Consider the following 15,993-nt stretch of genomic DNA (forward strand, 5'->3'; position numbering starts at 1 on the left):
CACACACACACACACACACACTCAGGGAGGTTAAATCAGGCCATTGTGAAAGGCAGGCTTTCAGCTGCCAACCCTCAGCCTTGCCGATACATGGGGGTTAGGGTGGAGAAGGGAGGGTGTGGTGCTGGGTAATGGGAGCTGAGTCTTACCTCAGCGCTCTGCCCTCATTAATGTGAGGGAGTGATAACTCTTCAAAGAGGGCTGCCATTATCGCCCACCACGGCTCCAGTCACCATAGACCGCCATTTAGCTCTAACCAGGGATTAGTAACGAAACAAGAGAGAGTTGTATGTGTGTTTGTGCGTGTGCTCACATCTGAGCACTTGTTTTACCTCTCCTTGGTGCAAAGTTAAGAATAATAATACGTTGTTTTGGAGGCCTTCAGGGTGGCACACTGCGCCGCCTTGCTTCTTTGATCCAGAAATTTAAATGTGTTCGGTGTTTAATCTGCTGTTAATATTCACCAACCCTGGAGGACAAACACTAATGATTTTTACAACCTCGTGACCTTTCTTCCTGCAGCAGCATCACATTTTACATACATACACAGAAAAGTTAGCTTCAGGCAACGTCAAAACGATTTAAAAGCATTGTGGACTTAATTAGTATCATATTCTCTGTTTTCTTCTGTTCTGTTTTTTTTTTCTTCTTGTTTATGTGTTCGCTTACAACGCTGTTAAAAGTGATTCTATTACGGTCTCACGTCCACAGAATGTACATATTATCAGTCTATTAATTATGTACTAACTTGAAATTTAAATTCATAACAACCAAAAGAATATCACCAAATGGCATCCTTAGTCCCAGTTCTCACCCTACCCCTCCCTCCCTGATTCTCCACAGACTGTTTGGTGGGAAGCCCTGTAAACAGGCTCCGGTCACCACCAGTGAAAACATGAAGAACTCCACTGTTATCTCCAACCCCCACGCCACCATGAACCACGTGGGCACGGTGCTGGAGTCCCCCGACGCAGGGCTGGGCGGCGTGGACAGCGAGACCAGCAGCCCGCTGTTTGGAGGCAGAGTGCAGGGATTGGGGACGCTGGGCAGCGAGCAGGTGAGCAGGAACACGAAGACAAGCAAATGGACCATCTTCCTGTAGAGAATGACGAGAGCAGAAAAATCTCCCACAGGAAATGTTAAAAATACCTATTATATAGTGTACGATAAAGCTGAAATAGGAACATGGTTTTCAAACTAAAAATGCTTTCCTTGTGAATGGCTGAATTAGCCTTGTTTGTCCTTAGAACAGAGTCACGGGAGCAGCCACTTTTTCATCAGATACGCTGCTATTTTTAGCTGTACATACTAACTGCCCACCAATACAGGAGGAGGAGTTTATCTTGGAGTTGCCTCTGAGTCTGACAGTTTTCCTTTAAGCAATAACGAGCGTGTTCTTCGAACGGTACGAAGGAGCAGGTTTAGCGACGTGTTGGGTTAACTGTGGGCTACATATTGCAACAGAGCAGCAAAGTCTGAGCGTGCTCAGTCATGAACGCACCGTGACCTTCTCCTGATTCATAGCACCTTAGTCAGAAGTCTGTCTCTAACATGAAGTGACTCACGTGGCATTGTTTTTACGAAGCACACTTTGGTTCAAAAGTTGATATCCGCAGTGACCTTAAAGCAAATCATCAAATAAAAGTGAAAATGGGATTTTGAATCAATAAGATCCTCTCTGTCCCGCCCACAGGCCTCCAGTCCCGGCTCGGTCTACTCCTCCACCGGCCCCTCCAACAGCCTGACGTGGGGCACCACCTTCAGCAGCTCCTCCGCCCAGAGCAGGGAGAGCACGCTGGGCGGGCACGGCGGGGCGAGCAGCATGGGGTACCCCTCCGTCAGCAGCATGCACACCAGCAGCGAGTCCATCGACATGAGCCTGGGCAGCGGCTGCCACGCCGGCCACAAGGAGGACACCCTGTCGGCGCTGGGACGCGCCGGCAGCACCAAGGCCGGGATGTCTGAGAGGTGAGGACGCTTAAAAGTGGGCGCGTCCCATTTCTGTTAAAAAAAAAAAAAACTGTTATCCTTTTCCAAAAAGAACCACTTTTTCGGAGTCTGTGGTGTGTTTTTCCAGATGATCAGCTTGCAAGAGGTTTTTTTCTTGGTTCTCTAAATACTGATACCGATAATAAGTGTTGGCCCCCGATAATAAGTGTTGGCCCATTAGCCCCCCGTATGTCACATTAACTGGTCATACGAGACCAAATTAGATTAGTTACAGATTAGGAGGATCCAAATTAAATCTTTTAGGAAAAGGCTTCTTAATAATATTGTACAACATGTTCCAATATACATTTTCTAAAGGGATTACTCATTACTTGTAAGATTTAGTCTTTAGAAGACAAACAAACATTCATTAAAAACAACATTGTAACAACTACCACAACATTCATTCATCGCCATTAATCGAGATGAATGAATGTCCAAATGTGCAATTAATTACTTTATTTTTTCTATATTGACCTCCTTGTGTATCATACATCAATGATGTATGATACACTGCTTTGCAGTGACTTGAATTCCTCCAGAACGGAGGCCGTGCAGAGAGCCTCCGCCTCGGCGAGGTGTCGCCTCGCGCTCGCCGCTCTGTCCTGCGCTCGAGCACAAAAAAAACAACAAATTCCTGTGGCGTCCTCAGCCGATCAGACAGTAACTTGTGGTCATTGTGGCGGATCCCGTCCTGACAGGTTGACTGTGTAATGTGGCAGTAATGTCACAGAGGAAACCTAATAGCCTCAGTGGAAGCCTTGAGGCCATGACATCACCCTCCTCGCCGAGGCTTCTCACTAACGCCGCAGAAAGCTTTTTGCAGTTGATCTCAGTTCGCTCTCTGAAAACCTTCTCTTCTCTGTGTCTGTTGTGCGTCTCCCCCTCCTGTCGTCCTTCAGTCCCCTCTCCTCTCCCTCCGCTAGCCCTTTATTCAGCCGAAACACGCTGCCTCGGAAGCAGGACAGGTAAACGTGCCTGTGTGCCGCTGTGTTAGGCTTCTGGTCCGAGGTTCCTCCCAAACCGCCGCCGGCTGCCACGCTCGAGGGGGGCTTTTGTGACGAAGAGAGCGGGTTCTTAGCGCCCTGCGTGGCAGCCCGTGGTTATTTGGAGGAGCTCTCTGTTCCTGTGTGAAAGGAAGTGTAAACGTGAGGTTTTCTGTGTGGATGTTGGCACCTTCACTGGTTCTTCTGTTTCGTGGTCCGTGTTCACTTGCTGCCGCCTTGTGGTAGAGTTTGTTTGTGCGCGTTTGCCCGACAGCATCGGCACAAGATGTTTGTTTTTGAGTCTATTTCACACTCCAAGAGCCTCAATCTTAAGGTCTCAACATACACATTTTTAGTTTCCTTCCCTTATAATTCTTTTAAAGTAAAAGTCTTTTTACTTTAAAATAAAATCTTGTCAACTTATACTAGTCGTCAAAGTATAATTAGGCCTGCATTAAAGATTGAGATCATTTTGCTTTGCTTTAGTTTGGATACATAGTGTCGATGGGTAAAAATAGTATTTGAAGTCTTTTAGAGATGCAGACAGATGTTTCCTTGCCTCCTTTGCTCTCCTCCTCTAAAGTGTTTCTCTCCCACAGCGGGCCACACTGTGGTAGAAACACTCTGCCTAAGAAAGGATTCAGGTACTGACTTCACCTCCCGCTCGGAAAGGGCTTTCACACACTGGTCTTTATCTTGTCTTTTTATTTCTGCGTCTACATTCACTCTTTGAGGCTGGTGCTCACTTAATCAGAAAGAAGCTTTGGATGTTTTTGTCGGCACTTGGCACCTGTGTTGTTGTGTTGTGCTTCCGTGACGAGGCTTTTCAATCTGTCGTGGTGTAGAGTCGTTACTGTGTTGTGCCTGATTGAGGGGGGGGGGGGGGTCAAATGTTCTTTGGCTTCTTTTTTTTTTTTTTTTTGCTTTTGTTTTTTTCACCCTCTAGTTTCTGTTGCTCACAGCAGAGAATCAGTCTTTTGTTCATGGTGTTGTAATTCCTTGTTTCGGGCATCTGATCCATCGTGTTTGATCCCGGCAACTAATCTGACTGCTTAATAAAAAAAAATAAAAAAAGATTGGAATCCAGATCATCTTGTCCGGGAACAAAATCCACACTTCTCGGGTTGTCGCCTCCACTTTAATCCTATCTTTGACTTGCTGTAGGTACGGCCCGTCCCCACAGATGAGAAGCCACGAGGAGGCCCGTGACTGGCTGCGCTCCCACTCCACCAGCGGGCTGCAGGAATCGGCCAGTAACTCCCCGTTCTCCCCCAGCTCCAGCATCACCTCCCCCTCTGGCACCCGCTTCAACTTCGGACAGCTCGGTACGCCTCAAAACAGCCCTCCTTGTGTTTTTGTTTTAATCCCACTCTGCGAAATCCCACTCTACTCGTGTTCTCGGTGCAGTAATATCACAAGTACAAACTCAAACAGTGAAAAAGTCAAACTTAACTTGATTCAGCTTTTGTTTGATGTCAAAATAATAAATATGTTCAAAACCACCAACTTATCTTTTGATTCTTAGGATTTGTAACAGACATTTTTTTTTCAAAGCTTACATTTCATTGACAAATGAAAAGTTTAAAAGGAAAATACGTCCTCCATTGACTTATATTATACTATGGACCTTTTCCCACAGCATCCAGCCCCACCTCGGCAGCTCAGATCAACCTCACTGGCCTGCGCAATAACAGCCTGACCAATCAGGAAGTCCCCTTTGACCCCTGCAGCGACAACCGGCTGAGAAACTCCTGCATGTCGCTGGACGAGAAGACTCGCACCATGAGCCGATCGGGCTCCTTCAGGGACGGCTTCGAGGAAGGTGAGAGGACACGCGAGGGGAGGTGGAAGGATGCGATTGAATATCCCGTGACCGCGTGACGTGGGTGCGATCTTTGACTCAGATGTAATCCTGCAGTCTGCAGCCTTCCCCGTTGCACAAAACGTATTATTCCATTTGTTTAGAGAACATTAGGAAGGATTACAACCGCTCCTCTAGTAAAAGCCCTCCGTCCCCTTAGAAATCTATAATCAGCTTTGGTGCAGCTTTGTTTTTTTTCTTCATAAGCTTGTTTATTGGGAAAAGTGCCCCGCCGTGCTTTTCCCACGAGCAGGCAGACTCCCCCGCTAAGGCGAGGTGGCTCCACTGGAGTCCGCTCAATCCTTTTGGGCTATAGAAACGCAGAACTTTAATTCCGAAGGAACAAACGAGGGCCGGGGGAGAGGTAGGTGTGGGACCGTGTTCAAAGCGCTTTCCTTAACGAGATAAATCCACCCTAATGCACTTTGAGAATGTTACACAGCCTCAATTGGTGGTAAACTTGCATTTAACTACTATACATACAAAAAGGCACTAATTAATGCAGCCACAAGACATTATTCGCAAGTGTAATCAGGTGGTCTGAAAAGTGTTCTGGGAAACAGAGGTAAAGCGTGAAGTCACAGATGACACAGATTGATTCAAACACAGATTTTAGGGAAGGTGCAGACGAATCATTACGGAGGAAGAAACAACATGAGAGACAAACAAAGAGTTGGAGAGGAAATCCAGTAACGCTCTTACTGTTTTTTGTAAATGTGCCTCCGGGGGAAATCAGCTGTGTGCAAGTTCTTTCAAACAAAACCTGGTAAATCCAGACTCCAGCTTGAAAGCTGAGTTTTCTTTACAAGATTCTAAAGAAAACACCCTCTCAGAGTCAGCTGAGCCTGTACATGATTCTACACAAAAGCACCACAATGTTTTCATCTGCGTGTAGGCTGTGGATTACAGGACAGATGTTCAATCCAAGTGCAGGGAAAGAGTAAAATAAAAAGGTTATTCATTATCAAGAAAACCCCTTCATCATTAGTATGAAGAAATCTAAATAACACATTCAAATAACACAGTCATCTGGTTTCTGACCTTCAAATGAAAGAAAACCCCCCGGCACCTCAGGATCATCATCTTGGGGTAAGATACAGTTACACTTTAACTACATTTACTCATGAGCATACAAGTGAAAACAACTGGATGAAGGATCAATTTAATTCACTCGTCTTTTTTGATCATTCTGGTCAAATCTGCGTTAAACAGAATTTGGGAAAGCATTTAAGTTACCTGCACTTTAGAGAGAGGGACACAGGCAATGGCATTATTACACAGACGCACTTACTTGTGCACAGGTGTTTCCCGGGACTTACTTAGCACTAAACCCCCCCCCCCCCCCCCCCTCCCCTCCCCCGGCCCCCCCAGCATTTTCAGAAATTCTGTCTTTCCCTTTCAGGAGATAATTACAGGGATCACAGTGAGAGGCGTGAGAGTGATGTGATGACATGTACACGAAGGCTCCGCCATTACTTTCCCTCTCTTTGTTTGTGCGTTGGATGGCAATGTGCAGGTCTGCCGGGGACATGCGGTTCATGCGCGTGCGTGCACTTTGCCGAGGTGCAGAGTCACCTGACCGTTTGTTCGATTGAGAGGTGTGTCACTCCGTCCCCTCCACGCTGACCCCCAGACTCACCTTTACACGTGATCACCCTCTTCTCGTCTGTGCAGACCAAATGAGGCCGTCTCTTTAGTGATGGATGCTCAAAAGTATTTAGACAAGATGAATAAAGGAAAGCACATAAAGTATACATTCTCAATGCTAACACAAACGGCAATATTAATACATGCTATTTATATCTCTGCATATTCAAGCACCTCTGGCCACAGAAGGAGAAACCAATCGGAAGTTCAAATTTATCCCGCACACCAATTGATACGATTTTAAAACCATGACGTCTATTAATGTTCTCCTTCCCCTGCCACACTCGCTGCTGTCTAGACCCAATTAAGATAAAAGCTGATCCCCAGTAAACTGTTCCCCGTGTGAGGGGAACGAATGAGTGAACCAATCTGCTGCAATCAGCCCAGCTTCCCGCGGTCGATGACATCACGCGATTCTGATCTGCTCCCCCGGGCCTCTGATGTGTGATCAGTGGCTGAGTCATCATCAGCACCGGGGGCGGCCATTAGTTGCGCCACACAGTCCGACTGTGACGTGTAGGAGTTTTAGCTTCATGACTGCAGAGCCGCAGTCGTTCAGCTCGGGGGGGGGGGGGGGTTGTGTGTGTGGGGGGGGGGGTCTGTTGATAATTACGGGGCTGTTGTGTGTACTTCTGTACTTTCTAACCCCCCGCTGTTGCTCTGTGGTTTTTGTGTCTACAGTTCATGGGTCTTCCCTTTCTCTGGTCTCCAGCACTTCTTCCATTTACTCCACGGTGAGTTGAAAAAAAAACATGAAAAGTTGATTTGAATCGCGGAGATTAGTGTAACTATAAGTAAGATAAGTATAAGTATAGATATGACCTGTTCTTTTTTTACATTACATTAAGGATGTTTTGCCTTACCGTTATATTGTTTGTCCACTAGAGACAAGTTTATTTTTTAGAGAAACCCAATGACAGATTTTTTTTAAATCCTCAAAAGTACATATATATATACGATACGAAATATCAGCCTTATTCATTATTTATTGTTTTCAAAACAATTGACAAAGCAGCAGATCTATCAGCAGATGTATCCACACTTTATGTGAAAACCAGAGCAGAATGTCTCTGCTTTTTCACAGGAGATTAGGAAATACTACGCAGTTGCACATTTACCCTCTAATCCATCCGGATTATTCTGACTCAAACACCCTGCGAGGGGAAAAAAGGCTGTGGCTGTAGACCTGTTGGCCGTGCAAACAGAAGCCAATCAGAGCCTAGCTTTCGTAGCACAGCTCCTCCTCCCATTCGTGGGCTGGTCTGCTCACCTGGGCAGGTGTAGCAGAGAGACTGTCAGACATCGGATCTCTGCTCGCAGCCGGCTGCTCCTTTGAGCCCGAGAGTCGCGCGCTTTGAACTCAGGGAGGGAAGGGAGTGGAGGCAAAGATGATGGCGACTTTATCCCTGACGGGCACAGTCACATCCTGGCAACAAACGGTAGGGATGAAGAGGAGGAGGAATAGAGAAGGGGGAGGTGTGTGGGGGGGGGCTGTAGAGAGGAGGGGTGCTTCTATTGTTGGTCTATTGGACACAGCTGTTTGTCAAACATATGATTACAGAGATTGCACAGAAATCGAAGATATTCCTTTTCCCTCAGTTCGTAGCCTGCGAGACGCTGTGTTGTATCTAGCATCAACTGGCCATGCGTGTGCGTGACTGTTCAGGTGTGTGTGGACCGCGTGCGGATGAATGCCACTCGGTAAATCAACACTCACATGTGCTCTGCGCACTGCAATACCTGTGCAGACGCAGGAGGCTGTTGAAACCTGTTTAAGGGGTTGAGAGGTGTAACCACATGGAAATATCATTAATTATTTGTTGTGCTGCTTTGTTGCGTCTGTCATAACACAAGTGCTGTATTTAGACCTACCACAAAGCCTCCAAACAACTGAAAGATTGAGGATTAAACCAGGACGGCATAATCCTCTAAATGAGTTATTCTAATATCAGAAAACGACCACAAACGACTTCCTTTAGAGAATTACAAAACTATTGCAGAAGTTAATCGAAAATGTCCTGCTTTCAGATATTCTGCTATTAAGATGAAACAATCGGACCAATAGTAAAACCCCTTTGGAGAGTGTAACACAGTTTAAATTAGCTAACGCTGCTAAGAGCGCTAACAGTTGTCAATATAATACAGATATCCATGTTACATTCCGTATTATACTCCACGAATCTATAGATTTCTATGTAATAATATTCCCAGATTGTTCCGATGACAAAAAGAGATTGCGTAGTGCTTTACACAACTTCCAAAAAACCTTGAACATTGTACACATTAAAGGTGTTAAACAGAACTTTAGCTACGGTCGAGCCCGTATTTGGGTCGGTGAAGGATCTGTGACAGCGGCTCTGGTCCAGTTGACAAACCCAAACAACCTTCTCGGTGCGGTTTCGGTGCAGCTTGTTTACATGAAACGAAAAGAAATGCAGGCGTTGCATGTTTTGCTTTTTTGTAGAGCATCAGCAGCAGGGTGTGTCCTGTGAGTCTTGTTTTGCGCGCTCTCGCTCTGTGTGTACTTGGCTTCTTGTCTTTTCGTGCTTTTGTGATGGAGACAATGTGATTCTCTCTCTCACACACACACACACACACACACACACACACACACACACACACACACACACACACACCGCACCGATGAGTGAAATGCCCTCAGGGCGATATCTCTGCTTTCCGGACATTATTACACCAGACGATCTCCTCCACAGTTTACACATCTCGTCTCCATGGCGCTGATGGATCACACATTGCGTCGGCCCACCCTCTGTGTCATGAAAGCTGGTCAGAATTCCATCACTCAGTGCTTCCTCTAATGATTTTCTCTTCCTGTGATGTTTTTTTTTTTTTTTTTTTACAGAACGAGGAGAAGTCTCAGTCGGAGGTAAGTGTCAGCCCGCCCACTTCTGCCCCGGAGCTTTCTCTGCTCTTTCATTTTCTATGTGCTGTGTGGCTCGGGCGTGTCGGGACACGAGGGGGGAGGGGTGGGGGGGGGGGGGGCGTTTTCATCGTTGTATCGTGTTACACGTGTAACTGTATTGTGAGCGACCCCGTAACGGGGGCCCTTGTCCCGCTCCCGGGAAACACCTGTGCACACCTGTGTGCGCTCCTTTCATGCGTCCACCGCGTTTCATCCCCTCACCTCGACAAATCGCAGCTGCCCCCGTGGGGGCCTCCCTCCTTTGTTTTGTTGTGTTTCCCTGTTGTGTTTTCCTGCGTGTGCGTGCCATCGCATGCAGACGCGTGTGTGCTTTTCGGCGTGGCGTGTTTTTGACGTCGTGCTCCTCTCACGTCCTCAGATCCGCAAACTGCGTCGGGAGCTGGACGCCTCCCAGGAAAAGGTTTCCGCCCTGACGACACAGCTGAGTGCCAATGTAAGCAAACACAACACACACACACACACAACACATATGCACGCACACTCCAAAGCAAACCTGTATCGTCTACGTCTACTGTCTCCTTTCAGGGTATATTGTGCCACAAATTTGAATCATTTATTATCATCAATAGCTGTGCACCTTTTGCCACAAAAGCTGATTCAACAGTATTTCCAAAAAATGTTTTATTGAGGTATTTAAGTACAGCCTCTCGTACCTTATTGTTTTAATAAATAATAATATTATTTAGATAGTTGGTTTTGGATTAAGGCATTTCATATGAGGCACCAAGATGTTTTCTCCTCAATTTGTGATATAAAACAAAATAATCTGAAAATCTGTAGAAATGTAGAACTGAAAAAAATAATTGCAAAATAATTAAAGTAAATACAATTAGTTACATTAAAGTGAACATAAAGAGAATAAGAAGCAGCAGCATATAATATGGAATGTTTTGAGTGAAATACTAACTTATGACCATGATGAAAATGTTGAGCAGGTTGTGTTTACACTGCTCACCTTCTTTGTTCTGAGGCTGTTAAGTATAAGATTAATTTTGCAAGTATTTCATTTCAAACCAAAGTTAAAATAACAATAGCATAAATGAATCATTTCACGCTTTCCCAAAATGTGGCCCCAATATAATTCATGATCACACGACAGAGCATTTTCCGATATTCATCAAGCGCTGCACACGACCATCCCACCGAGCACTTTGCTCCCACAAGGTGTAATTTCACATCTGGCGGAACCATCTGACGGTCTCTTCGAGCGTCTCCAGACACGATTCTTTCACACAAGTCTCGCCGCGCCGCGCTCAAGATCTGCTGCCCCGAGTCGGTGCACGCTGGAGCTTCGGCTGTGGATTAGAGATGTGGAAGTGGGGGGGGGGGTTGTTGGTTTTGCAGCAGCGGAGAGTAAAGTCTGAGGGACAGTAGCAGATGTGAACCCGAAGATGAAGATGGGTGTTGAAAGAAGGAAATTGGTAGTGGGGGGGGGGGGGGGGGGGTTGGGGGCCCCCCGAGGCCGAGAAGTCGGCACCGCCCCCCTCAGCTCCCGCACACACACTTCCTGCAGGCCTTCTGCACATCGTTTATACTCGTGAAGCCTCAAGCCTCAAAAAAAATATCTAGTGAAGCCGGAACCTGCTCCCCCTCCTTCAACTAGTCGGAAGCAAGAGTTTTCGGGAAGTTGCTCATTTAATTTTTACACTTATCGGCCGGGAATAAGGAAAATAAAGTGGAAATCCCCTAAAACCATTTTGCCCCACCTGTGTTCTTCCCCCCCCCCCCCCCCCCCCCCCCCCCCCCCCCCCGCAGGCTCACCTGGTGGCGGCGTTTGAACAGAGTCTGGGGAACATGACCATCCGGCTGAAGAGCCTCACCTTGACGGCGGAGCAGAAGGTGAAAAACCGCTCGTCTTTGCTGTTTAGGGCAGACGGCGCTGTGCACCAATTAAAGTGCACGTTGGACCACTCGCTGCACCTGTTTGACGCGCCCGCCGTTTCCTCCGTGCAGGACTCTGAGCTCAACGAGTTGAGGAAGACCATCGAGCTGCTGAAGAGGCAGAATGCTGTGGCCCAGGCAGCCATCAACGGGGTGATTAACACACCTGAACTCACGCACAAAGGGGACAGGACAGGTACGGACAAACATTCCCTTCACGAATGTGGCGCCTCAAAGCAAAAAAAAATCTCATCATCACTTCAGAAGTGCACCACCGTGGCATCAGATATACTCGCCGAGAGACACGTATTCACGAGCGACCCGCACGCGTCCCGTCTCTCCCCAGCGGGCAGCAACGGCAGTCCGCAGCAGCAGCAGAACCAGCAGAACCAGCAGCCCGACCTGCGCATCAGGAGGCAGCACTCCTCCGACAGCGTCAGCAGCGTCGCCAGCGCCACCAGCCACTCCAGCGTGGGCTCCAACATGGACGCCGATGCGAAAAACAAGAAGAAGAACAAGAAGAACTGGGTAAGAAGCTGCCAATGGGAGAAAAAAAACAGATGAGATACTAACAAGCAGCCAATCAGGACTCAGGGGGCTGTGTTGCTTTTGTCTTTGTCTCTTTGTGCATTTTCACGTACGTACGTGTGTGTGTGTGTGTGTGTGTGTGTCTGTGTCAACTGTTTGGGTTTCCTCCCTTTAGGGCGCTTTCACCGGGGAAAAGGTGAATACACTTCAGATTTTCATAGTTGTCGTGATTCTCGGCTGAATTCAGTCGCAGCAATTTTCATTGGCTGTAGTGTCAGCTCTTTAGTGGTCATTAACAATAGAAATATGTAACACATCATTTACACAATTTTTCCTTTTTTTTGTCGTCGAAAGACTTTTCTGTGCACCGGAGGACAAATGAAAGACGAAGACGACGTACGCAGCTTTCTGTCCCCCGTAGCCGTGTTGTTGTTGTTGTTGTTGTCAGCGCCTGATCCCGACGCTGAATTCTAGGAAGAACGATGTTGTGCGTCGTGGTAGAAAAAGAGCGAGTGAGCTCGTGTGGAGTTTCACCGCTTTAGGTCACAGTGATAATAAACAACCGCTGTGGATGTGTGTGGCGCAGATGTGCTTCCAGCTGTGAGGGGTTCGCGGGCACTCTGCTTTGTTTGTGCGCGTTGTGGAGCGGGTAGGGGCAGTGTGTGTCGGAGCGTATGTAATGGATCTTGAAAGGCTTCATGGTGGTTGTGATGTGGCGTTGCCGACAGCTTTCTTCTTGTATCGGCCTTTAGTTTCAATCTCCGCCCCCCCCCCCCCCCCCCCCCCCCCGCGCTGAACACACTGACACACCTCAAACCCATATGAACATGTGCTGTTTTGTCTCTCTGTCTTCCTTTGCTTCGCTTCGTGTGGCAGGTCTATGAGGTAAGGACGATGCGCTGTGTGCAATGAGAGGAACATCCTCCCGCTCTTATTCTGGGTTACTAACCTTTGACCTTTTCCTTTTCCTCCTGTCCCCTGTAGCCACTGTAGTGCCTGTCCTCTCCTCTCCTCCAGCACTGCTAATCCCTGGAAATGATGACAGCTGTGTTAGCTGTTGAAAGGAAAAATCCACCAGAAAATACTGCATCAGTTTATTCAGAGATTAGATTAGATTTAGCTGAGATGTTTTTTCATGAGTTGAGAACAGGTGGAAAAGTTATAGTACAGTATAACTTTTGGTGGAACGTAACCTCAAAAGAGGCTGAGATGTTTTCTTTCATTCGCCCACAAGCGGCAAAACCTTTATACCCACATGTTCCGCAGATGAAAGAAATGCAAAGGGATTTATAAAGATGATCCTGGAAATTCTTTCGTATTTGTTCTTAAATCGTAAACATTTCTCAAAGGATTCTTGAGAATCTGCAACAGAGTGTAAAGTTTTCACGGGTGGATTTCTCCTTTAAACACAAACTACGAGGAAACAAACAGATGTTGACTTGCGTCTTATCCAGAGGTGTTAATGTGGTTTGAATATGGCTCATCGTTTCTGTTGCTCCGTTCTTTAAAAGGACCCGAGTACAGCTTTGAAAACATGGATGTTTCAAATGGATATTAGTTTCTCTTAATACATCGATAAAGCTACTTAACCAATCAATATCCATTTTTCATACAGTTTATTATTTAACATTACATTTTCATCAGTTAATGAATATAAAAGAAAACCAACAACAAAGATTGTTTTTCAAAATCAATAAAACAAAAACTATGAGCCATAAGTAACTATTCCCATAATTCCTTTACTCCCTTTGACACTCTTACACTTTTTCACAGCTGCTTTCCTCCCCTTCCCCCCCACCGGGCACTTTCCTCCCCTCCTTCTCAGTCACGTGTTTATCGGGCGCGTCACATCCCCCCCCCCCCCCCCCCCCCTCCCTGCCCCTCCCTGCCCCTCGCTCACCGCCTCTCGCCCTCCTTCTCTTGTTTTCCCACCTGCAGCTGCGGAGCTCCTTCAAACAAGCGTTCAGCAAGAAGAAATCTCCCAAGTCGGCCTCCTCCCACTCCGACATCGAGGAGATGACGGACTCGTCGCTGCCGTCGTCCCCCAAGCTCCCCCACAACGGCACGGCGGGCAACAGCCACGCGCTGAGGAACACGCACTCCGGCTCGCTGTACGTTGGGGGGGGGGGGGGGTCGTCCCGTAACGCCAGGGGTAAACAAGTGTGCTTTTTAAGTCACGTGACTAACACGCCGCGTGTCGCCTGTGCAGGTTGTCCGAGTGTCTGGACAGCGAGGCGGAGACGGTGATGCAGCTGCGCAGCGAGCTCAGGGAGAAGGAGATGAAGCTGACGGACATTCGGCTGGAGGCCCTCAGCTCGGCTCACCAGCTGGACCAGCTCAGGGAGGCCATGAACCGCATGCAGGTACGCAGGAGCACGCACACAAGTCAACATGGTGAAGAACCTCACAGCAGCAGCAGCAGTAGCAGTTTTTTAATTGTGATTCACTTTCGATTTCCACATAAATATGATCGCTGCTTTCGGTAAAAGTCCAATTCTTTCTGTAATGTTGCACAAAACAATGTCCCCTTATACACCTGCGACACACAATTAATGTGGAAGAAGGAATAGTAACTCTAAAATACATAACTATTAGTATTAGTACTTTAGAATTTGGTAGATTGAAGCACGGTTTTCTGCTTCGCAAAACCTTTTTTATCAGCAAATAAAGCAGTATAATACAAAAAGTATATGTGACATTTTTTACTTTTGCATTTAAATTTAAAAGGAGCCATTTTATTCAAGTCGAAGCACAACTACACCAAACTATTAGCTGATGTTCGCGAACTGATCCCATCTCCTTTGTGTGTGTGTCCGCAGGGGGAGATCGAGAAGCTGAAGACGGAGAACGACCGCCTGAAGGTGGAGAATCGGGGCAGCAAGATGGGCTCCCAGGCCTCCGTCTCCTCGCCTCCTCCCCACCACACACAGAGCCAGGCTCAGGCCAGCGGGCCGGGTCTCTCGCAGCACAGCCTCAACCTCACCACCAGCGAGTCCACCAGCCTGGGTGAGATATTTATTATCCGTGTGAGATAACGTCACGGAAACAAACGTTGATGACTTGATTTCCTCAAAGGGGGTGAAAACGTGACTTGATGTGATGGAACTGTAGACGCCTTGTCTTTGACTCTGTGCCGCCTCCCCCCCCCCAGACATGCTGCTGGACGACACCTGCGGAGACGGAGGGACGAGGAAGGAGGGGCGGCACGTGAAGATGGTGGTCAGCCTGGGCGAGGACAGCAAGTGGGGAGAGGTGAGACCCGTTGGATTCATTACAGTTTGTTTGGATGCACCGGGGCGGCTTCGTGGTTCCTGAAACCAGTCGCGTGTTTTCCGTCGCAGGAGGGCCGGCCGCGTCACTTTCTCATCGGTTGCATCGGAGTGAGTGGTAAAACCAAGTGGGACGTCCTGGACGGAGTCGTCCGCCGCCTTTTCAAGGTAAACACAACATGGCGTTTCTCACGATACAGATTCAGGGAACAAGGTCACTCGACCGTCTTTTAGTTCACAAAAACTTCACAAAAGCGCCCCTGAAATGCCGAGGTGTCTCTGTGTGTGTCCCAACAGGAGTACGTCACCCACGTGGACCCGGTGAACCAGCTGGGCCTGACCTCCGACAGCGTGGCAGGATACCACATCGGCGACATCCACCGGCCCAGCGTCCCCAAGGCCGCCCACACGCCTGAGCTGCTGCCCTGCGGCTACCTGGTGGGAGACAGCGACACCATCAACATCCGGCTCAAAGGTACCGAGGCCCCCCCCAACCCCCCCCCCGCCCAGTCCGCTCTTCCAGTGATTGCTCTGTCGTAGCGGTCCGAAAAAAACAAAAACGCCCCCCCCCCCTCGTGCGTGTCCAGGTGTGAGCGGTATGAACGTGGACTCGCTGGTGTTCGACACGCTGATCCCGAAGCCGATGCTGCAGCGCTACGTCTCCCTGCTGAGGGAGCACCGGCGCGTCATCCTGTCGGGCCCCAGCGGCACGGGGAAGACCTTCCTGGCCAATCAGCTGTCTCGGCACCTGCTGCTGCTGGAGGGCCGACCTTTGACCCCGCAAGCTGTCGTCACTTTCAACGTGGACCACAAGTCCAGCAAGGTAAACGCACATTAGGTATTCTCTGTGCTTGCATCAAAGTGTTAATGGTTGTTAATCCAAAAGTA

The 15,993-nt window shown here is 48.0% G+C and overlaps 1 protein-coding gene across 4 annotated transcripts in view; it reads left to right on the forward strand.

The window, feature by feature from the left end:
* nav2a (neuron navigator 2a) overlaps nucleotides 1-15,993 on the forward strand; it is a 118,267-nt gene that overhangs the window by 97,599 nt on the left and 4,675 nt on the right. For 3 of the 4 annotated variants that reach the window (XM_062561860.1, XM_037456956.2, XM_062561859.1), the window contains 19 exons: nucleotides 844-1,057; nucleotides 1,694-1,968; nucleotides 2,892-2,957; nucleotides 3,575-3,619; nucleotides 4,140-4,300; nucleotides 4,615-4,797; nucleotides 7,165-7,217; nucleotides 9,347-9,370; nucleotides 9,786-9,860; nucleotides 11,183-11,266; nucleotides 11,381-11,504; nucleotides 11,655-11,836; nucleotides 13,775-13,947; nucleotides 14,046-14,199; nucleotides 14,656-14,842; nucleotides 14,988-15,088; nucleotides 15,178-15,273; nucleotides 15,403-15,580; nucleotides 15,693-15,928. In XM_062561860.1, coding sequence (XP_062417844.1) covers nucleotides 844-1,057; nucleotides 1,694-1,968; nucleotides 2,892-2,957; nucleotides 3,575-3,619; nucleotides 4,140-4,300; nucleotides 4,615-4,797; nucleotides 7,165-7,217; nucleotides 9,347-9,370; nucleotides 9,786-9,860; nucleotides 11,183-11,266; nucleotides 11,381-11,504; nucleotides 11,655-11,836; nucleotides 13,775-13,947; nucleotides 14,046-14,199; nucleotides 14,656-14,842; nucleotides 14,988-15,088; nucleotides 15,178-15,273; nucleotides 15,403-15,580; nucleotides 15,693-15,928 — 2,611 coding nt within the window. The remainder of the gene's footprint in view (nucleotides 1-843; nucleotides 1,058-1,693; nucleotides 1,969-2,891; nucleotides 2,958-3,574; nucleotides 3,620-4,139; nucleotides 4,301-4,614; nucleotides 4,798-7,164; nucleotides 7,218-9,346; nucleotides 9,371-9,785; nucleotides 9,861-11,182; nucleotides 11,267-11,380; nucleotides 11,505-11,654; nucleotides 11,837-13,774; nucleotides 13,948-14,045; nucleotides 14,200-14,655; nucleotides 14,843-14,987; nucleotides 15,089-15,177; nucleotides 15,274-15,402; nucleotides 15,581-15,692; nucleotides 15,929-15,993) is intronic. The other variant, XM_037456958.2, reaches the window with a different exon arrangement.

This window comes from Pungitius pungitius, chromosome 4 (assembly GCF_949316345.1).
Source record: "Pungitius pungitius chromosome 4, fPunPun2.1, whole genome shotgun sequence".
Taxonomy (NCBI): Eukaryota; Metazoa; Chordata; class Actinopteri; order Perciformes; family Gasterosteidae; genus Pungitius; species Pungitius pungitius.